This window comes from Epinephelus fuscoguttatus, linkage group LG15, assembly GCF_011397635.1.
Source record: "Epinephelus fuscoguttatus linkage group LG15, E.fuscoguttatus.final_Chr_v1".
In the NCBI taxonomy this organism is placed as follows: Eukaryota; Metazoa; Chordata; class Actinopteri; order Perciformes; family Serranidae; genus Epinephelus; species Epinephelus fuscoguttatus.
In genome coordinates, this window is record NC_064766.1 from 19,881,164 (window position 1) to 19,905,332 (window position 24,169).

The 24,169-nt window shown below is 42.0% G+C and overlaps 1 protein-coding gene across 1 annotated transcript; it reads left to right on the plus strand.

Annotated features, from left to right (window-relative positions):
- The first annotated feature begins 336 nt into the window (after positions 1–336).
- Positions 337–23,656, plus strand: emilin2a (elastin microfibril interfacer 2a). The gene is made up of 9 exons (XM_049599206.1): positions 337–611; positions 1,189–1,314; positions 5,039–5,229; positions 5,379–7,343; positions 16,593–16,946; positions 19,892–19,945; positions 20,456–20,515; positions 21,863–22,003; positions 22,938–23,656. Exons 1-9 carry the CDS (start codon positions 430–432, stop codon positions 23,270–23,272), a joined length of 3,408 nt encoding a protein of 1,135 aa, XP_049455163.1. The 5' UTR covers positions 337–429; the 3' UTR covers positions 23,273–23,656.
- Positions 23,657–24,169: the final 513 nt, after the last annotated feature.

Consider the following 24,169-nt stretch of genomic DNA (forward strand, 5'->3'; position numbering starts at 1 on the left):
ACACCAGCACTACACACACCTCTTTCAACTCTGAAGGTTGCATTCAAAAGACATTATCCTGTTATGTTCATCAGTGAGGTGTGAATTACTGTGCTGGCAGACAAAGAAGTAATCAACTTGGACCCCCAAAATCCTCTCTGATGGTGCCAGCATCATCTACATTAATTAAGCATCTTCTCTAAAGCACAACTTCATTAAAGAGAAACATTAACACTATCAAAACACCTTTTTTTTGGAGCTATAAACTTTTTTCTTTTAAAGGCTGTGGAAGTTTTTTTCCTCGTGAATCTTTGGGAGGAGGGTGTCGGCCCTAAACGTCATTCCAAGGGAGTTGCAGTAAATGTGGACTTCCCCAAACTTGGAGTTTGATCAGTCACTGGGGCAATGAGACTGTGGCGCTTGACAATAGCAGAGTAGCAGTGTTTTTCTATGTTAGGAATATTTATTTTAAGGCGTTTGTTAAGTATGAACTGCAGAAGTGGAGAGATGGGCTGGCGGTGGGCAGTTTTCACACTGTTTTTGAACTTACAGTTCACGTACGGGTCTCCCTCCTCATATGACTTGTTCCACGGGTCTGCATACACTGGAGTGGTACAGAGACACAGAAACAGGTAAGTAACGGGACTTTATATTTACGTGGACAGCCATTTTAATGTCTCTGTGTTTGTTAAAGCCATCATCATAACCAGGGCGTTTCTTTAAACTTCCCCTAAAGGTAGAAGTTGTGCGCCTTTGTTGCGCGGCTGCCAATAAAAATGCGATGAAGTCCAAATCTCTCATTGATTGAGATGACATCAGAGCAGTGAAGATTTATCCACTTACGGTCATCTGTTGCCTGATAACATTCACTGCGCTTTTATCAGTTTGTGGCTAAATTTGGACCGAGTTTGTCAGTGTTGCCAAAAGGTGATAACATCCAGATAAACGCAGGAATGTTGGTGATTAGTCCAATCTATCATCTACAGCAGACCATGGCAACTTTTCCTAGATAAACTAAAACAGGTTTTAAATGAAAAATCACACTGAAATGACGCAATCTTAAGGAAAGGCGCAGTCAAGCGTTCAAGTTTCATTATCATTATTAAGAAAATCTAAATATCTAATTCTCTGGTGTTTGCAGAGTATTTCTAATAAAGCAGTTCTTGTGTATATCTTTCAGCTCTTGTTTATTTCTGCCTCTCTCCCCAGGAACTGGTGTGCCTATGTGGTGCGCAGGAACGTGAGCTGCGCCGTGCAGGGGAGTGTGGAGAGCTTCCAGGAGCCCGTAGTGGCCCCCTGCCCAGCCTACCAGCCCGACTGCCAGCCACAAGTGACGTGAGCATCCGGGGGAGCCAGGGGAATGGGGTCGAGGGTGCATGTTTGGATGCATGAGATGAGGCTGGAGTTCTGATACAAAATGTTTCCGGAGGCAGAGATATTCACAGTGGCTGAAGAAACTCCACTGGCACAGTGTTTGGGTTAAACAGGAAGAGTAGCCTTCAGCTAATGAGGACTAGAAATCTCTGGAGCTGAAAGGCAATACAGGTGGTTACTTACCTGAAATTACCCTCTAAGGTAGAACCTAGTGTTAATAGCCAGTAGCAACCAGTGATCGCCTGTGGACGCTTTCTTAAACACAACTGTGTCCTCTTTGGGACACCATACCTGCACTTGTTCCAAGATCAAATACAGCCACAACATGCAGCATGCTTTGTTAAACTAACATAAGAAAAGCAACATAAATGCCATCCAGTTTTTGGAATGTTTCCCATTTAATTTATTTAGTTCCTTGGATATGTAAGTGTAACCGGTGGTTGATATGAAGAGGCCCAGACTGTAGATATCTTTGGAGGTGAGGTATTCCTCACAGCAAGTGGCAAAGACAAAATCCTCCGTCAAACACCACCATACAAACTCGAGCCCCTCTTCCAAGCAGCACAGTAGCAAAAGGGGCGGCCATGTTTCATTCAATTAAGCACAATAAAACACAGAAAACATACCTGACAGCAAGTGGCAAAAACAAAATCCTGAGCCCCTACGCAAATTAAGTGACACAGGATTATGTTAGCATGAAATCATCTTATAAACATAGTTTAACAGCACTTAAATCTGGAAATTACTACAAAAGCAATGTTGCTTACCTCTCCCATGGAGCACAACAGCAAATGGGAAGAGGCAAGGTGAGAGACAACCCTTTATAGGTGTGGCACCCCCAAAGATGAATGTAGGGGTATCAAACATTTCACATATTGACTACAGAGGCCTAAACGTGTCAGGCAATAACAACTGAAACACATTTTTTGTAATTATAATACTTAATATTAAAAATGTACATTTGACTTTGTTACACATATTACTGCTGTGTAATTCCCCGTTACACATGATCCCTTATGTCATCCTATCCCCAACAAGCTACAAACTACATTTAAAGACTTTGAACAATATCTAATATTCAATCATTCTCTTAATGTGCTTGTGGTGTTCAAGATCACCATCCCAATGGCCAGAATAAATGTTGGCATTGTACTGCAAAGCATGGATGTGTAATATTTGCACATTATTATGTAGTGGATATGTTAAAATTTAACATTTCTTTATGTTTCAACAAAGCTGTGGTAAATGTGGTTACATGTAGGCACAAAAAGCACTTAGAGGGGGGAAAAGATCATGTTTTGGCTTAAAATACCAAGTTTTGGTGGTTTAATCGGAGCTGGAAATGCCGCTGATGTCTCTAAAAAACAAACTAGTTTTGTTGTGTGTTGGTCTGGAACGGTGGTCCGCAGCTTGACAGCTGTCTCACTTAGGTGTCACGCCATCCACCGTCTCCTCCAACTCTCAATGACAAAGTCAGTTTATATATAGGCTAGTGTAACACTTCAATTACAAGTCCGAGCTATTATTTGCTTAAATCACTGAAATCAACAGGCCTATATTTATATGGGACAGGCCTGTAATTGCTTTTACACAAAACTGTTGCTCAGCAAAGATCAGGAAATACAGTCAAACTGTTCATTTGAACCAGTATGAATATTACTTGTACAAAAATTAGGCTTCAGGTAATGTATCAATTATGAATCATTCATTTGATCTAGCTCTGACAGACAGCACATCAGAGGGAGAGAGTTACGGCACTAGAGGATTATAGTGTCCAAAACCATTTGATTCTGAGGACCCTTATGGACTAAAGGAATATGAATAACATACAGGGTGATTGAGGATTGGACACATAATTTGATGTAGCCAAAAAAACTTCTGTAAAAAAAACAAAACAAGAACTGCTTGGTGACCAGACCAGGCCCAGGGTTTAGGCTATTTGTCAAAATGTGTAGCCACACCTGGCTACTAAAAGGGACTGGGCATTTAATAGGGACTAGGCTTTTGATTGAGGTGTTATTGTATGTAATCTGAACTAAGTTTCTTTAGAAACATTAATGTGAAAACATTTGAAATGTACAAATGTAACATAGCCATGGTTTGTAGAAAGGTAACGTGCCAACATTTTCTTCTGGCAATGTGGCTGGGATCACAGCGGCCTTGAGCTTATAACAGCATGCACTGGATAAAAATCAGCCACGGAGCTATTTGAGTAAGATATAGGAGGCTGCTGACCTTCCAAGATCACGAATAACAAAATCACAATAAATGAAAAAGGTCATACTTTGGCTTTTACTCAGCATATTCACTTATATCCATGCCAGAGTTTACTTTTACCTTTTTGAATTACCACTTTGCTAAGTTGTGCACCTGTTGCATCAAAGTTAATCAAACTTAATAATATAATTTACACCTCCAGAACAGGTGTAGCTCTGCTTTGATACATGTTTTTATAAATCTGCACATTTGTGAATCTAATTTATCAGGTGTTCAAATATGTGTTATCATACACTTAGACATATGCTTCACAGCCACTGATTTGTAATGAGCAAGCACATGGTCCTCTATATAGCATAAATCAATGTTCTTTTCGTAGCTTTTATCATAATGCAAAACTAACAGACCTTGTTGTCAATTAATTTGAAAACCACATCAAAATAAATCTAAGGAACTGATTTCACTTTCACTTGGACTGAATAAGTCCCCGTAAACAAACAGCTGTGAGCAGTGCATGAGATCCATCATCAGGAAATACGAAACTGAAAACTTAGTTCGTAGTAATTAGATAAACAAAGCAGTCTGTTCCTCTTAAGGGTGTAATTGTTTTGTTTTTTTTGTAAATAAGAGTATCTACACCAGTAAGTGGTGAGTAATACTTTTTATTAATTCTGTACCGGAACACGTTGCATTGCAATTTAACATAGCTTTGTGAATCATTGTTACTTGTGAAACAACACATGCTATCTGTGGTTGAGCTTTGTGATCCGCTCACACAAACACATCCACAGGAGCCACTGTGTTGTGGAAAAGATCCCTGGAAACAGATCATTCTTAGGTCACAGGAGCACATTTCCAAGTTTCTGCGTAAAGCAAGAAGAGTTGGCAGTAAGACGAGACACCTCGGGTTTTTCCATTTCTAAGTTATGACACAATGCACTGGCTCCACTTATCTCATATGAGGATGAGATTTAAGGACACAGTTGTTTACAGCCATGATGTTAAAGTTTTCAGTTTTTATTTGTCGAGCTAGAACAGTGTTATCAGTAAAGGTGAAAGTTTGGGAAATGTGCAAAGATGATTGTCTTAGTCATCAACTTTCCAGATGTTCTGCATAAGATGACCCCAGCCTTCAGGGAAGTGATGTCATCTATTGTTTCTTTGGGGATTGTTTGCCTTGGCTAGTAAGTTGACATTTTCGTCTAACGGGGAACAGTGGAGAAGCTCAAAAAAGCAGACGTTTTGGTGATTGCAGGAGACAACAGTTCCCAGTAAAAATACATACAGTTGGAAGAGTTTTGTCTTTTTGGAAAGGCAGAGTAGATGCAGCATCAACAAGCAAAAAGACAAGAATAACACTTCACAGATGGTCTGGATTTGATATTGGAAATGAAGCTCAGTGTACTCAATGTTATATTCATGTTTGTGTGAGATTCTGAAAAACGTATTACTCTGCCCTGTTTCGCAGATACCAAAATCGGTTTCGACCCACGTACAAGATTGCCTTTAAGACAGTCACAGAGTTGGAGTGGAGATGCTGTCCTGGTTACCAAGGTCTGGACTGTAAAGATTTAAAACCACCCCCAGACCGACAAACAGTTCAGGGAACACAGCCTTACCTCCCACCAAATCCTGGATATACACCCAGACACACACAGAGTAAGACATTTTCTGCTCTACCTTAAGTGTTTTTGTCAGTTCATGCTGAATATCACTGTGTTTCCAGATTTTACTGAGTACCACTGAAGAGCAGAGACTCATTTGTTTGTATTTATTAAGTAAAAATTTAATTTATTTCCTGATGATAGGGCCAGAGCGGAGAGAGACAGGACACCATGAGACGAGGCATGGCGGGACAGATAAGGTGCACCTTCTCGAAGGTGAAGTTCAGCGCTTGTCTCAGACAGTCCAGGATCTCCAGTCCGCTTTGACAGGGTTAACCAGCAACCTCCGCACAGACCTGCAGGAAGACACAAAGAAGATTCTGGTGACACTTCTCAACAACATGCGTCCGCCGGACAGTGCTACAACTGCAGGCACAGAAGAGAGCCCGGCAGTGCTTGATGGTCATCAGGCTACTAGAGGTGGGATCGCTGGAGATAAGGCGTTAGAAAAAATAGTGACCCGGTTGGATGATATCAACAATGAGCTGAAAAGCAAGGATGAAGCGTTGGAAGACCTAAGAGGAACCATGTCAAGTCATGAGGGGCAGATCCGCGTCCTGATGGATGCCTCTCAGTCTCAGACTCCAGCCATAGCGGAGTTTGATGTCATACAGACCTTCATTGATGGAAAATTTGAGAAGCTGAAGAAGGAGCTGGACCAGAGTGTAGAGGAACAGATGGCCAAGCTACAAAGCTCATGCAATGACAAGCTCAAGATCTGTGAAGACAGCCGTGATCAAGGTTTGGCCAGCCTCAGCAAGCTGGTGGATGCCAAGGAGGCTGATCTGAGGAAGGAGATCCGTGCGTTACGTCTGGACATGGCTGCCGCAGATGGACCTGTAAGAACTCAAAGGCAGATAGATCCATCCAAAGTGTCAGAGGATCGTAGTGACCACAAAGACCTGTGGCGTGAGATTGACCGTATTGCAGAGGCTCACCGCATCCTCAATGTGCGCATTGACAATGAGCTGGCGCACCTGTCTGGTCCACGGGAAGACATTGATTTTAACCTTATGATGGAGGAGCTGGAGGCACGCATTAATATCACAGAGCAAAATGCAGAGACTCACTGTTTCTACATCGAAGAAAAGCTCACCCATACAGTAACCAAAGAAGTGGCAGCACTCCAGCAGCTTCTTCAGGAGGGCCTGAACAACATGGAGGACCAGTTTACGAACACGCTGTTAGAAATGACCAACAGCTCCTTCCCCAGAATGTTTAGTTACTCCATGGATGCCATGCAGGCAGAGGTCAACAACAATAAGTTTCTTCTACAAGGTTTGGATGATAAACTCAATGCTGTTGGCGAGATGTGCTCTGCAGGATGTTCAGGCCCGGGAATTAATGAAGGTGCAATAAGTTCACCGTCCACAAGTTCATCGTCCACGCCTAAAGGTCTAGAGATCTTTTTGAAGGACCTGGGTCGGTATAGGAACGACTTGGATGTTCTTCACACAGATGTCAGCTCCAACACAGACAAGCTTAGGGAACTGGAAGATCTTGTCGATAGACAGTCAGCTGAAAATGATATACGCGTGAAGACTATGGAGGACTTCCAGAGGGGGTTGATCAACCTCCAAGACAATGTACTTAGTCTAGCAGGTGCTGTTACCGGATTAAGTGACTCGTTAAGCAAATACAACCAGGATATGCAAAGAATGAACTCGACATGCTGCCATGCTGAACAGAGTGGCACTGGGAGTCCAACACGGACCAACTGGGCATCAATACCCAGTAGTCAGGCAGATTATACCAGACGTGAGGTGGAGGAGCTGAGGAACAGGCTTGATACGCTCAACAGGCAGGTGTCATCTGAACTGAGCCAATGTAAACACAACACACACGGCATTTCTGCCGTGGATGGACGCGTGACCAGACTTGAAACGGTGTGTGGAAGGTTAGATGGGGTTTCTGCCAACATCAAAGAACTGAAAGAGGGACTGGAGAGACATGTTGGCGGTATGCGGGACTGCGTGTCCAGGATGAACGTCACCTGTGGAAATCACAGCGCAGACATCATCGCGCTGCAGAATTCCTTGCAGAGGGTCCAGGCACAGCTCTCTGCATTGGCCAAACATGTTTCAAAGGACATCACTGCCAAAGAGCCAGGTGAGTTGTTGGTTCAATAATGCTTTGATGGCTATCTGTGGTAATGTCTTGAGAAGGAAATGGCAGGAGTGATGAAAGGGCCTCTTTGGCTTTCCCTGACATAAACCAAGTCATGGTGTGGTCATATTTATTTATATGATGAGTCTTGAACATAACTCAGTCAGTTTTATCACTGCAGAACTTCAGACAGTGCACACACATGGAATGGATTATTATGTGAATGTTAAACATGCACAGCATTGGTATTTGGCTCAAACCTTTTCACTCCCCTGAAGTAAGCAGCCAGCTCAGCTAGGGATTGGAATTGATAAGATTTGATTGATACCAATTCCATTATCGATTCTGTTTATTGATCCAATTCCTTTTCCAATACCCTTATTGATTGCTGGTAAATTTTCTTTGTGGGAAATAAAGAGGCCTACACAGGTGTTCAATATCAATGCAATTGTTTTATCATCTCAGAACACTGTAGAAACAAAGTAGGAAAAACACATGCAAGGGACTCACCATCAGGGACTGTCATCATCTAAAATGGATGAAACGAGAATATTTGTACAGCATTTGTTTTCATTTAGCCTTCAAAGAAAAAAATCTGGTCAGCCTGCATGGCTCTAATGTCATTATAACAGGATATTTGCCCTCGCTAACAGATGTGCTGCTCAATTAGGAAGCAGTGGCACTCAATGCACGAGTGCACTCAATGCACACTGTCACGAATGCTCATAATAATAGGCTCCGAATCTCATCACTTGCCCCTGCAATTTCATTTTGTGAAAAACACCGACAAACATTGCAACATGCATCGCAGTTTATCAGAAAAACTGCCATGAATCAGGTATTTCAGGCTACAACAATCCTAAAAACAGCGTGTGAAATCCTGGATGGACAGATAAGAGTGTTAAATACATGGCATTCCTGGAATTTAAGCCTATGTTACATAGAAAGATGTTTAAGCTTATTGCTGGTGTTTCCATCTTTACTTGAAATGATCATTTTCCAGACATTACAAGCAGCACTGTTGTCATCTGTCTTTGTGAAGTGAAGCCATGCTTTAGACAGTTTCTTCCTGCCATGACTCCTTGTTGCAAGTTTCCAGCAATGTAGACGCATTAGTTTGACATTGTGGTTTTGCAATGCATAAGTGGCATGGTGGTCAAGTGGTTAGCATTGTCGCCTCACAGCAAGGGGGTTTCTGGTTCAAACCGTAGGGTGGGGTAGCCCTTCTGTGAAGAGTTTGCATGTTTTCTTTTGGTACTCTGGCTTCCTCCCACAGTCCAAAGACATGCAGGTTCATTGTTGACTCTAAATTGCCTGTAGGTGTGAATGTGAGTGTGAATGGTTGTCTGTCTCTATGTGTCAGCCCTGTGATACTCTGGGAGACCTGTCTACGGTGTACCCTGCTCCAGCACCCCCACATCCCCCAACAGGATAAGCAACTGTCCGAAAAACATGCTGGCACTGATAAAAGGAATTGATAAATGCAGAGGCATACGATCATACGATCAGCATCAGTTAATTTAGCTTATTATAAAGAGTGGAAACAGGGGAAAACCTTGCGCAAATCTGCCAAAATCTGCCCGCCAGCACATCACTTATTAGCATGTCATATCTTAATCTGTAAGGTTTTGTTTTATCTGCCCAAAAAAGAAATGTAAAACATCAAGTTGTGGTTTTACACAGGGTTATATGCTTAAGGTTTTTTAGTACTTTTGGAGACAGGCAGGCTAGCCTTTTCCTTCAGGATCCACTTGTAACCCGAGCTAAACTGACCGGGTGCTGCCTTGAGTTTCATATTGAATTTCATCCAACTCTCAGCAAAAAAAGGAAAGCAAATAAGCATATTTATTACTCTTAGGTTTTACTTTTTAGTGTGACTGTAAAGATATATTGTATATAGATTATGGCACAGTTTCAACACTTACAAGTTATTGGGTATATTAGCACAGGGAGACACTGAAATGACTGAATACACACACTCCTTTGCAGCTTCTTCTCTAACTTCCACCATATGAGTTTATCAAGTGTGATTAACATCTGTGTAAACACAAACTTTTCCTGGAGATAATCCTCCATATAATGCATTCTGCTTGCCTGGTTTACATGGAGCTTGGAGGGGAGGATAAGATCCCATGAATGGCCGCAGGGTATTTCCCGGAGAGGGAGGACACAAGTTCACGGGGCCTCCTGTGCTCGCCTTGAATATGTCATTCAATACAGCACCAAGAAGCAGAGGCCCACATTGGAAACTTCCTTTGACTTCTACTCATGTTGTCCTAAGAAATCCCCAGTTTTTATATAAGAAATTAATTTCTTACATGCCGAGGTCAGCCCCTCCTAACTACTCTGATGATTTACTCGCGCTGTTTTGTGCCTCATTGCTCCCTTATGTAAATGTCAGAACACCCGAGCAGCCTGGTCCATCTTTCCCACTCCCTTTATGAACACGTTGAGCTGTGAGGTCTTCTTTCCTGCAGCATGACATTGCCTTTTTACTCATACCACAGGACTGCAGACTTAGATCTCAGTTCCCGGTCACTTCGTACACAAGTACACACCATTACTGTACACACACAGGCTCATACACAATACGCCTCCCTCCCTCTCTTTCCTCTTACACATGTACACATACCAACCTCCAGAGATTCCCGTAGGGTGACCTCAGCCTGATGTGTGGAGTCTGGTCCTCATTAAGGGCCCTGACTCACTGCTGGAACCAGTCTTGATGGAGAGGGGAGAAGCAGGGCTCCACACCCAGGACCAGATGCTTCGACTACCCTCAGCTGTGATGTCATGACTGGGGCCCCATCACCCGTGCCTCCCTTTCTTAAACCATCGTCCGAAGCAATGGTGCGATAGGGACCTGAGGAGAAAAGGAGTGTGGATGAATTAATGGTTGTGGTGTAGAGAGACGGAGAGCGTGAAGGCATTTATATATTCCATTTCACTCTTTGCCAAATATGGACAGTTATTTCCAAATTGTGATACTTGACTTCATTACTGTACACGTCACATTATACTGCACCTCTGCCCAGAATTCGAAAGTGTGCATTCTGCAGCTGCAGGATTGTGAAACATGTTTGTCAGGTAACTTTAAATCAGGTCTTAGCTTTCATCATACTTACAACATGAAATTTTGGGAAATTTGCTTATTTGCCTTCTTGCTAAGAGTTAGATAAGAAGATTGATGCATGTCTGTATAAAACCCAATGTTTAGGTACAAAAACCACTTTGTTAAGGTTAGGAAAAGATCATGTTATTGCTTACAACACCTGCTTTTGGTGGAACAATCACAGCTGGAAATGGTGCCAATGTCATACCAAAAAGCACCTACATGTGGGGGCACAATCATGGTTGTAAATGCAGTCAACGTCTCGCCAAACACCCGCTTTTGGTGGCACAATTTCTGCTGTTAATTCAGCCAATGTCTTGTCAAAAAGCACCTGCTTTTGGACGCACAATCACAGCTGGAAATGCTGCAAATGTCTTGCTAAAAATACCTGCTTTTGGTCGCACAATCACAGCTGGAAATGCCATCGATGTGTCGCCAAAAACACTTGGTTTGGTGACACAATCACATGGTTGAAAATGCTGTCGATGTCTCACCAGAAACACCCACTTTTGGTAGCTCAATTACGGATGGAAATGCTGCCAATGTCTTGCTACAAAACACCTGGTTTTGGTTGCACAATCATGGTTGAAAATGCCGTTGATGTCTTGCCAAAAACATACCCTTTGGTGGCACAATCACGGTTGGAAATGCTGTGGATGTCTCACCAAAAACACCTGCTTTTGGTAGCACAATCAAGACCGGAAATACTACCAATGTCTGACCAATGTCAACAACCAGTGTCAGCTCATGTTATCAGAACTACGTCACTTAAGAAACACTGATATGATATGTATGAAGCCTTTAAATGAAATGTATCCATGGGTTGCCAAAATGCCCAACACCAACAGTTTTCTTTGGTGAGTGGGCTGCTGTATGCTAAGTATGAAGCTAGTATGAAGCTACTGCTAGGAGCTGGTCTTGTATCCAAATGTGTTTTCCCATCAAATAGTGTTTCCCTCCTTTCAATGTAGCCTATCCCTTGGTGGTTAGGGTTCATGCTTAGGGTAGGGGGAGACACATACTGTTGGGGAAACAGTCTTCGACAATACATCGGCTAATGTAGCTTAGCATGCAGGCTGTAAACAGAGGGAAACGGCTAGACTTGTTCTGCCCACCAGCACCTCAAAAGCTAATAAACATGTTATTTGTTGTTTGTCTGGGAACCAGTCTTTGACATAGCCCCCAGCAAATTGTTGTTTTTATGCATTGGTCTTTGTACGGATTCAACAATTCTTTGGACAGAGCCTGCTGAGCTGTTTTCTCTTGTTGACAGCCTTTGTGATAAGATAAATAAGCCGGCTGCTGGTGGAAGTTTCATTTTTACTGTACAGACATGAGAGCAGCTTGAATAATCTCTTCTCACTTTCAGCAAGACAGTGCATAAATGTATCGCCTTTAACCATGATTGTACTCTCTCTGTGGTCATAGTTTGTATCATAAATCCCACGAGAGAGGGAGGCGGTCTGTGTGGCTGAGGTAGCATGAGGATTTAATGTTTTCCTCAAGTTTGGGAAGGAGAGAGAAATAGTCTAAATGGACATTAAAAAAAAATTCCATGAAAAATCCCAGCTCTGTGGGTGTGGTGGTGGTGGTGGTTGAGATCCTACTGAAATGTTTCCTCTCTGCGTTTGAGCTCATATTCTCGACTCGGTCATATGAAGGCCCCGAGGAGGCTGCGAACAGATGAGGTGTTGTAATAACATAACTGAAAGATTAACAGGAATAGCATTGCCCTTACTCAATGTGACTGCTGAATAGAACTGTGTGACTTTAGTTGCAAACTGTTGGCACTGCTTTGGCCCACAGCAGCTGCTGCAGCAGAGGTCTGCCATTACAGCTTGTGTGTGTTTGTTTCTGGCTGTTTTCTTTTCGATAGGGAGTTGTGGTTGAGCAGCAGCGACTCTGCTGCATATAACACTGATGTATCAAAGTCACTTTAAAAATTAGGCGCGATTAGGCTTGAGGGATGAAGACTATAGATGTTATTAGGAAATGTAAAATATGGAAAATGCTTCTGTTTTCAAAGAACTTACTTGAGCACGCTGTCCCTCGCTCAGATGGTGACTAATCAGCCTTCTTGTGCTGAATTTTCTCATTCGATTCTCAAGATGTTTTTTTTTTCTACTCCTCCTTTTTCTTTTGGAGGTGATCCCAGTCTCGCTCAAATCACTTCCCTGTCATTTTCTTTCTCTCTCTCTTATCTCTGGATTGCTCTACTGTTACTCCCTCGTCACTCTCTCTCCTTCTGTCAATTTTTTTTCTTCCAATTTGTCCTTCCAAGAATGCCAGAGGACTTCTTTTCGTCCTCTCCCTCCACCCTGTCCTGTAAGTGTCTATTGACAGGCGAGGCCTTCAGAGAAGAAAAAAAAAACAGTTGTATTAAAGCGGGTATAAAATGAAGTCTTTGATTTCATGGATCAATGCTTTGCAATTGATCATTCTGACTTTATATAGGAGAGACAGGCAGTAAGATTAACTGTCTGCCGTGATGAGGGAATACAAGAAAAACAAGATATCAAAGGCTTTTTGAAGTCAAAGGATGTCTGCTGGGAAAGAATGGAAAATTGAACTCGACACCGCCACAAACACACGCACTGTATATATTTAGTCAGCCCCAGAATTTTGAGGGGGAGCACTGACTGCAGCAGCTTCCCCAGAGACAGATCTCTGAAGCCTCGACGTGAGGTGTTTCCATCTCTGACCCATGAGCCCATCTGGAAGTCTTCAGAGGAGAATGGACCCAGATACACAAAGGGAGTCCCTGAGGTCTGCCATGCAGTGCACAATTTGAACCTCCCATCATATCACTAGAGGAAAACGGGGTGGAGGATGAAATTGTGTCCATGTGCATAGCAAGGAAAGGAAAAATGTATGCCAGAGAAGGGAGTGATTGCATTATTGTATGCTTAACCACCACACCCTGCTCTGTGCCCCTTGACACCATTTTCCATCGCATGATCAGCTTGTCTGCTGCAATAATCCTTGAGGCTTTCAGACACTTTTGAACACTCACGCACTGTCACCCGAAGCCGTTGAAACGGCAGTGACTACAGCATCCCTCCCCCTGCAGTGTCTCAGTCTGCTTTGTGAGCAATAACATCTGGTTTTGGTGATGCTGTTGGTTGCACCAGCACTAGTGTGTATATGTGTGTGTGTGTGTGTGTGTGTGCCTGTCTGTGTGTTTTTCAACTTTTGTGGTTGCCCCCTTAGTGAGACACAGGCTGAGAGCTCATGGGAAATATGCACTCAGGCAACCAATGTCCTGAAGGAGGCACAGGGAGGAAATGAGGAAGAGATTTCTGATTATCTCAGTACAACATGATTGCTGGGTTTAATTTGTTTTTGATTATACATGTGGTTTCTGAGTAGCTTGTGGTATCACTTGCAGTAAGAAGGGAGAATTCAGTTGATGGCTGATGATGTTTTATTTGATAAGAACAGAGTGGCTTTCATAATCCAGAATAACAGGCAGACTCTAATGTAATACAGTTGCTCTCAGGTACTTTAGGATTGATCATTTTGCCTCAGTGCTAGACCGAATTATTAGGTAACTTTTGATTCATTGGCTGTGGTCGAACTTAGAATGATTAAAATAATTATTCTAGTTTCAGGATGCTAAAAAGTGATTTAATTGTACCCTGAGCATTTGAGCATGAACGTTCATACTTAACCTTAGAAACAGTGCTTTGTCAAAATGATCCCGCAATTAAATATATATATATATATATATATATATATATATATATATATGTATATTTCCCTCTTACCTGAAGTGCTGTTTGTTTTGGTGTGAGTTGCCAAGTGTTGGAGATATCGGCCATAGAGATGTCTGCCTTTTATCAAATATAATGGAATTAGATGCCACTCCACTTGTGGTACTAATGGTGGCAAAAAATAAAAAAGAAAGACTCAGAAGCAATGTCTTTTTTCAGAAATCATGACCTGTTTACCCAAGACAATCTTAAGACCTTGTTGTGAGCAGTTTCATGTAGGAGCTGTTTTCCTTCTATTGAACTACACCCGGCAACCGAATCACCACACGGACGTATGCTAGCTCACCTACTACTATCAGCTAGCTAGCTAATGTTTAAGGTCAGCCGAGGAGGATGCCATTAATGTTTACATCTTGCACTCTCACAAGTACGAGCGTCTTGCCTATGAGTAGATGCACTCCTCCTTCTGCACATTAAATCCATCTATCAATCCATTTTCATCCATTTATCCGAGGCCGGGTCGCCTGGGCAGCAGGCCAGGCAAAGCACCCCAGACATCCCTTTCCCCAAAGTGTTCCCAGGTCAGATGAGATATATAATCCCTTCAGCATGTTCTGGATCTGCCCCAGGGCCTCCTACTGGTTGGACATGCCCGAAACTCCTCCAGCAGGAGGCAGCCAGGAGGCATCCTGATCAGATGCCTGAACCACCTCAACTGACCCCTTTTGATGCAAAGGAGCAGCGTCTCTACTTCGAGCTTCCTCCAGATGTCCGAGCTCCTTACCCTATCTCTAAATCTCTAAACAACAAGGTCTGTGAAGAGTAACCAGGTCATGATTTCGAGAGAGAGACATTGCTGTTGAGTTTCTCAAATGTATTTTTGGTGCTTTGAGCACCACTCGACAACTCACACCAGAACTATCCAGATTGATAAATAGTGCTACAGGTGAGAGGAAAAATATGTATTTCTGAGTTTGGGGTGGACTGATCCTTGAAGGTCCACCGTCCAGCCTTCTCCATAGCTTTCAACTACAATTTGTGGACATTATCAGCAGATATAGCTACAGATGGCGAGATATGGTTGATAAACTCCAGAAAAATCTTGAATCGAGGACTCAGATCGAGATTAATATATCAAAGTACCATGTGAAGGCTTCTTACAAAAAAACATGTTGTGTTTACAGTCAGTGTTTCGCACTAAACTGCATGTAACGTCATTTTTGAGATCTAACAAAGGTGTTCAATGGATTTCCCTCCTCATAAAACATTGCAAAGCCAGTGTTTGAAGAGACACTTGCATTAGCTGATCAGCTGTTTCCTTGATGCTTCAGCATCTATTAGCCTGTTTATATGACAGCTGATCATTACTTGCAGACCAGTAGCATCCAGTCAGATTCATGCAGGTGTACAAAGTAGCCTTTATAACATAACAGTTCTCACTTTTACACTGCTCATGCCTTCACATCTGCACTGCTTGCTGCTGCAGCACTTTTCACCACTCTAACGTCCTTATGTACTGTACTGTACTGTACTGTACTGTAGCTTCTGTTTGTATTGTTGGCTTTGCTAAGATTTAACATTGATCTAAGTTTACAGTTATCTCTATATTCAGTATCCTATAGGATCATATTGTTGTTATCCCTGCAGTATCTTTGTTAGTATTCCTTGAGTGCTTCCTGAAGGATCAAAGCCTTTTCTGTCTAACCTCACTGTATAATCATTTGGAATAAGTGGTCATTTCCTTGATGTAAGTGTCTTTGGCTGAATTACATTACTGTAATCCTGTTACATGTACTCCAACCTCACCCACAAGGTTTAAACGGCACCACAGACTCGCATCAATCAGGCCATTCAATGTAGAAACTCCTTCACTGAATCTTAAATGTGGTTTGACACAATCTGTCGGACACCTGGCTGTGAGACGGGACTGACACAAAGTAGGTACTGTAATTATTTTGGTTATTTGTCCCCAGGACGCTCTCTCTGTGCTCATCTCAGAGGCCCAGGTGATGTCTGCACCCTCAGGGGGTCTGGCAGGCGGCCAACTGGTTTCCGTTCAGATGGTTCTCGTTGCCTAAAACTCATACGGACCGCCTGCTCTGCTTTTATGATGGGTAATAATGGTTGAAAAGAAAAAGCTCAGAGGTGCAGTGAAAGCCGGGTCTAATTTGGCCTGTCATCAAAATTTAAGTCGTTAAAAGTGAATTCACGAGAGAAGGGAGGGATGTGGTCTGAATGTGAGAGAGGAAGTGGGATTTATAAACAAAAAAGTAAATTGGAAGCTTGTGCCTTTGCAGTTGAGGCATTTTCCCTGACTTTCAATTGTTGTGACCAGATGGTAACGCCTATCATATGGTTAGACAGTGAGCCGTAATTTGATATATTTACGATCCTACCACTGTCTGTCTTTTTCTTGCACTTTCTAAGGAATGACCTTAAGACCAGAGAGGCCAGCTCCTTTGCCAGATTCGACTCAGGGCAGAACGAGAATCCAACAAATCCACATCCCTCTCATCATCCCACCGCCGCCATCTAGCCCCAGGCAGCCGTACAATCCCAGCCAACCACAGCAGCCCAGCGTGCACACGATCAAGATCAGTCCGCCAAGCCAGCCATTCAGACCCCAGCAACCAGCCCACAACACTCTGCCCCTGGTTCCCGTAAGGCCAGTGGTGGAGACGGGGGAGGCCGGACCTCCAGGGTACAGCCGCAGGGTGACTGTGCGGAGGGGGTCCGAGGACTTGTCCAGCATGCCTGTCAAAGGATTTGCTGGAGCTCCAGGTGCGTAGTGCTAATGGTGGTGGTCACCTTTGGTGTTGTAGACCACCGTCACACTGCAGCTCTGATTTACATGTTTTTATAACTGATAGAAATCTGTGGAAACACTGAACCTCTAATTTTAGTTTTACTCAAGACCAGTAGAGGGTATTTTTTTGGATAAACTGTGCTTCTAAAAGTGGTTGTTTTGCAGAATATTTTTTACTCTTACTTGAGTACATTTGCGAAAATGTATGTCTGTTTGCGTCTACTTGAATCAGTAACAGTAGCAACAGTACTTTTTACTTGGGTACCTTTTTTTGTTTACTCCACTGATTTAGTAACGCTTTAAATTATAGCCTGAAAATTACAGTGCAGAAAAATTAATAGATATTAAACTGCAGGCACATAATTGTATGTACAAGAGAAGAAGTACAAGGAATAAGTGGGTAACAAAGGAAATAAATTACACCTAAGTAGTTTTAAATGACCTTAAACAATGATAATAATTACAGGGCACTCACCGGTGGCCAACAGACTCAGCCTATATGTCACAAAAAGGAGCCAAACTACTTGTGGCACTTTTCACTAATCAGTAAATATAAAATATGATGTATTGAGTTTCGTTGTACACACCAGGAAGGGGGAATAGCCCGCCACAATATTCTTTAAATTGTTGTTTAATAAACCAAAGTAAAGGGCCGTCCACACCAAGAACAATAACTAAAACCATAACTATAATGATAATGATGTAAACATCCATATGATTATGTTTTGTAAAACACTTAAGCTGTGATGCCCTGAATATTGGAACGGATTGTGATTGGCTGTCAATGTTTCTATCGTTCATCAAATTGCTCCGAAACTTATCCCAATGATATCTTTCACCACTGTCGCTGTTTTTGTTGGTTGTGGTGATTTTAAAACAATAAAGTTATTGTGATAGTTATTGTTAGTGTGGACAGCCCTTTAAGTTTGTCTTTGAGTGACAGCTTGTGTATTTGGCTACAGAATTGTCTGTAATCTGTTGAAATGTTAAAAAAGGTTGTTCATGAACATCTGTTTCAATTATCAAATGGATCCTACATTTGGTCTTAAAACTGCAATACTGCTCAGCAGCATTTTATCACCATTCAAAAACCATAAACATGACTATTATTTTATAGTTACAGTCTCAGAGGTTCACCCTTCCTCCCATGCTTGGCCTAATGTTTGGTTCCCCAGAAACAACAATAATGTCCCGTATATTGTCAATAAAACTTTCTGCATATTTGAAAGCAATGTCCTTTTCTGAAATGTTTTTTTGGAAGTATGTCACAGTTTTAAAATAAATAATACCATTACTAAATTCATTACAATAAAAATACCCTTTTCCCCATCCGTCATGTCTTGTTAACCATAAATATACAATTGTTAAATAGGTACTTAGTAATATAAAAATACTTTACAGTGTAATCTAATTCAAAGTCCCTTAATGAAACGTTTTTTAATTTGATGTATAGGCTGCACATTTTTACAATAATAATAATAATAATCTGAATGTTAAAAATAACCATCATTTATTTCCATATAATTTTATATGAAAGCCATAGGGAGCTACTGTGGCTTCGGAGTCCCAGGTTACCTACCCCTGTCCTACACGCTTTGCACATGGGGGAGAAGTTTCAGTTGGCTGCAATCTGCACCCCTTACCACTAGATGGCACTAAATCCCACACACGAGACCTTTAAATACAATGTTGAACCACCTTATTCCGTAACCTCCCGTCTTCACTTAGTATTTGTGTCAGTTTAAGTACCCATAAGTATTTTATTGTGTCTCCATATGTGCTTAATAACCACACTGTAATTTATGGGCTGTAATCTAAAGCGTTAATCCTGATTCTGATGCACAGAGTCTGCATGCATGAAAGCTGTGACTAGACTCTGTCATCGCTGCCATGACAAGAGGGGAGTTTTATGACACTGTGTCATAACTCTGGCACCACAGACAGCTCGGCTAGACCAGGATTACCACAAGTGTGACATAATATAATGTATGTTCCTCTTCGCAACAGCGCTGTCAAACAGTCACATCAGATACGCTCACTGAAACTACATCAGCAATGACTGAATTTGGAATTGAGCCTTGGTCTGTTTGTTCTTATTAGCGTTTTTCACACATGGAGCCCATAACAAAGGTTTAATTGTTCTTGTACTTTTTTTATTGTCATCCACACGTAGGAATGCTACACTTAACGGCTTTTAATTGGGGCCAACTCAAATTAGACAGAAGAGACAACAGATAGTCTGACAGCCAGTTTTGGATTGAATTAACTGGACTGCATATAGGATGATTAGGCAAATTATCAAAGAACAAAACAAAGGCTTTGCTTCAGCCTCCACATGGAGTGTTGTAGCAGAAAAGGAATGAAGAACAGTTTTGAAATATGTCCTTTTAATCTAGAGATGAGAATCCTAACCCGAGGAACTGTGCATTCAAAATTCATGCACATCTTCAGGATTTAATATAGAGTTGTAAAAGTTTTTAATTGCTCTTCATCATCGAAGGGTTTTCACATTTTTTCGTTACAGAGCTGTGGATCCTTGTGGTTGGTTTTTTTATTTCTGTTTTATGGTTCTTGGTTTTATTTGGAACTCAAACTGCACAAATATCTGCAGGTTTGAATCCATTTCAAGGCTCTGAGGAAACTGTTAACGCCTGAAACTGCTTATAGATCCCATTGTCCCAGAGCAGCTAAACCAACATCAAACTGATTCAAAAAACCACTTGTAAACCCAAAATTGTGCAGCCTAGATTACAACCTGTTTTGTTTTAATTTATACCTTCCCTGGGAAACTGTCCCGCAGTGTTTTTGCCATAATGGTCAGATGGAAAACCAAACAACCGCCTCTGGCAAGAACATTCGCTAGCTTTTCTCCTCACATGATGATAAAACATGATGTGTTTGTCATCTGTTTCTTTCACAGGCTATCCACCTCTGCAGCCCGCATCATTCAAGCCTCAATCGACCAGCCGCCAAGGTATTGTAGCAGTTCATTATCATGTTAACAAGGCATGCATCTGCAAGCTTTGCCGTTCCACTACATCAGTGTAAAAAATTTGGAGAAGCAGTGAATAATTTATAGCCTGAGAGTGTGAGGGAGAGGGAACTGGATGTGTTTAGTTTAAGGAGGTGTGGGCGGGCTGTGGAAGGATTTTAGCTCCTCTGAAGGAAGTTAGCAGAAAGTTTTACCCTGGGCTCCATGGTGAATGTTACATTTGGTAATCTTGAGGGAAATTAATGAAGTAGATAATGGCTTTAGTCACTGGAACAAAGAGATATTTTTTCTTCCTTTTCAGCTACTTATCAACTCAGAAAAGCACAAGGACACTTCAGTTTATAAATGGATTATGTGTATAAATTTTAAAAACATCATTAGAGATTCATATAAATGACACATCTTTAAAATAAAAGTGTCAAATCCTCAGCTCACAGCTGTGACTGTGGTAATTAACACACAGTTAACACTTTCTTTTATTGTACCTTGTAGTTCCTGTGGCAGCAAAGGTGCCCTGGAACCCGATGTATCACACTCCAGTTGAAACACCAGGTAAAATCCATCTCTCTCAATCTTAGAAACTCTGTCAATAAAGAAAAAAGTCATTAGCACAAAAATGAAGACCTGTGAGGAAGTTAAAGGAGCTGTATGTGACATTCAGAGTGTTAATGTAGCAGCAAAACAGTATTTGCTTTGGAAAGATTTAGTGGAATACTGGCGCCCTGAGCAGAGAAATAAGTCACACTGTGTGTGTAGTAATCCGAGCTTCTCTGTTTGTTGTTGTGGTAGACGATCCAGCTGCGTTAGGGCATATGAGTCCCTGTGTGTGTATCTTACAGGTTAGCTAATTGCCCCTGCCCTGCACTGCAGTCATACAGTGGTCACTGCTGATAATGCTGGCCTGCCCCACAGAGGGGAACAACATTGGCATAGAAGCATAGAGCACACCCTTCGGTTCTCTCTCATGTTAAGAATGTTAGCTCTGTCAGCACTGTTGTTATTGTTAGCACTGTTAGCACAGTTGGCTAGCTGCTGGCTTAGGCCCTGATCACACATGTAACGTGTAGCGCAAAGCGTTATACAGTAGCAGCTGGAGGCACCTTTTTGTAATTGATTTTAATGAGAATGAAGCTTTTTGCTTGCGGTTTTTACATTGCAACGTGCCTCGTGTTTCTGTGCTCTAAGCATCTAGTGTTTTTGCTGTAGTGCTCTGAACTCCTTGAGGAGAAAAAACTCGAAACATAAAAAAAATCTCTTTTCTTGTCATGGTCACAACAATAAGTTTACAGTTGGTTTACAGCCCCACAATAGACAGTAGGTTGTCAAACTGCCCCTAGTCATCCTAACATATGCCTGTAAACAGCCATCATGGAGGCGAAGCTCCTGGACCAACTGGTGGTATTCTCCGTGATCCACCCTCTTTTTTGGGGCTCATGTACCCACACTAATCTCTGTTTCCCTGTGCCCAACAAACTGTTTGCTGACAGCCTCTCACCCTCAACCACAGCTACGGCAAGTACCCTCTGCCTCAACATTTTAGGAACTAGATACAAGTTGCTAGGGAAAGAAAATGGTAGATTGATCACATGGGAAGGTCAATGTAAGGACATGTTGGTGTGGTTGCCTGGCAACAATAAAAAGCAAAGCAAATTTTTTTTCACTAGTGGCATTCAATTAAAAAAAGGCAGTGTGCTTTCTGTGCGATCAGGGCCTTAGCCACCTCCATGTTGAGAACTGTGTGCAGGCAATCCCAGCCTAGACTGTGTCACAGATATGCTCTGAATGAAGCATACAGCTCCTTTGAAGTCATGTATTCCAGTTAATGTGCATGAAGTGAGAAATGTCATTCACTTTAGACATGAAACACTAATCGACTTACATGGTTGTTTTCCGTTACAGTCTCAGCCGACAGCGGAGCCTTTGCAGATCCTTTCTCCTTCTCTGCCGGCCTCACACAGCAGCCCCTCTCTGGAGACTTTGGCTTCATCCGCTTTAACAGAATTCTAGTTAATGACGGCGGACACTACAATCCCCACACAGGTACACTACAACAACAACGACGACTCAATATTTGTGTCACTGTGTTACTGTACATGGACTTATTGGATACATTTCATGTCAGTCATACAGAGCATATGGGACAAAATGTATTGCTTTGTATCTGCAACATTTGTGGTTTTACTAGTTTGTTATCAGGTCTTCAAAAAATCAAAAATAAATATTTTTCCTCTTACCTGTAGCGCTATTTATCAATCTAGATTGTTTTGGTGTGTGTTGCAGAGTGTTGAGATATTAGATACTAGATTGCACTAGATCAAAGCACCAGAAATGATGACTTGGGGTCTCATTTATAAACATTGCATATGCACAAAATGAGGCCTGAAAAAGGCGTACGCCACTTCCAGCGCAAAACTTGTGATCTATAAAAACAGACTGATGGGAGAAACTTGCTTCCGAACATTTTGGAGACAGGAAATTTGTGATGCAGTTGGTGAGGTTGAAGCCTGATTGTAGAAACTGACAAATATTTTTGGCTTTTGTCCGTACATATATTTTTAGTATGTATCCTATGCATTGTTTTATTAATGAGACCCCTGGTTACTGAAGATCACCTACAGATCTTGTGAGCAGGTTCATGCTGGGACTGTTTTCTTTCTACCAAACTTCAACTGCCAACTGTATCACTGCACAAAGGAAGTGTGGAGCCACTGCTAGCTCACCTAGGATTTCTACGGCCGAAATCTCCAACACTCTGTAACTCACACCAAAACAATCTTGATTGATTACAAAAACTGAAACATGTTTTAATGTTCAAATGGACACCTGAGAATGGTTTTAACAAAGATTTGAAAGAATTTGAACCCACTCATTGAGTCATGCATGAAGGCTCTGAAGACCCACAGGAGGAGCAACAAACAAACATCTGACTCTCCTCATTGATCACACTCACTCTTCCCCTCTCTCATCTCTGCAGGGATCTTCACTGTACCTATAGATGGCCGATACCTGATTTCCGGACTGCTGACTGCAAAGCAGGGCGACCGTGTGGATGCTGTCCTGTCCGTGTCTAACCGCAGCGTCCAGAGGCTGCAGAGCTCAGCGGGGCCCGCGGCTGGTCACCACGGGGGCTTGGCTAATGGTAACTGCGGCTGCGGAGGCTCGGTGTCCTTCAGTCAGATCCTGCCCCTGAGGAAAGGAGACCGCGTGGGCCTGGTGAGGACCGCGGGCCAGCTGGCCACCACCGGGGCCAGGGAGATCCTCTCCACCTACAGCGCCATCTTCCTGTACGCACCACAGGACATGAGATAGCTGGAGCTCAGCTGGGAGGAAACAGCAAGGACTAGTTTGTTGACTGGGGGAGATGCTGAAGCGACCATAGTTTTCACTGATTTGCTGTGATGCGGTGCCACTGTGTGACGATCCTCACTTATAAGTTCAGTTAAGAAAAGTCATTAAATTGCAATTTGTACGGCGTTTGCCAAATATACCTGAATACAAGAAGCAGAATTTGTTTCTAATATATTTGATTATCAAGTTGCCTTTTTGTACCTATTGTGAATGTCTTGTGTAAATAAGTGTTTATAAATTAACATAAAAATGCATAAAATGTAATTATTATTTTAACAAAACCATCTCAGAGACTCAGTATACAGTAACATGTCAGCAGAATATGATATTGTTGGTTGGGCAATAAACCATGATAAATCAAAGTATGAGCTCTCTTCATCTTACTGTGTAATCTGCGCCGCAGAGGGAGAGAATGATGACGATTAATAATCATACATAGAGAGACTGACGTCGATTTAGCAACACAACAAGCTTTTATTAGTGTTACAAACTTGGCTGCACTGAGAAAACAGGGTTAGAAGGCAAAGAAACAGTTTGGGTCACTACGTAAAGTGGGTGTGAAATATGGATGAAAAATAAATTTCCCCTCACCTCACTCCTGAGACTTAAAATATTCTGACAGCAAACTGTAAGAACCAGCAGGAGCGTATTTAGCCTTCAGCTCAGCTTCTGTTAACCTTTAAAAGAAGAGAAAAACACCAATTTCTATTCACGGTTAATTTATAGGACTCTTTATTTGGTTGTTATTCAATAAAACAAACAAATGTGATATTACCTTACCTGAGGTATTTAAGCTGCAATAACCTTATTCATGTGTTGATGATTAAAAACAAGCAACAGGGTAAAAGTTTCTTTTGT

Bases quoted from the DNA above. Each gene is read 5' to 3' on its own strand.
- emilin2a (XM_049599206.1), top strand. From the start codon at position 430: ATGTTAGGAATATTTATTTTAAGGCGTTTGTTAAGTATGAACTGCAGA. The intron at 1,315-5,038 runs GTGAGCATCCGG...CCTGTTTCGCAG, and splicing joins GACTGCCAGCCACAAGTGAC to ATACCAAAATCGGTTTCGAC. The intron at 7,344-16,592 runs GTGAGTTGTTGG...GCACTTTCTAAG, and splicing joins CATCACTGCCAAAGAGCCAG to GAATGACCTTAAGACCAGAG.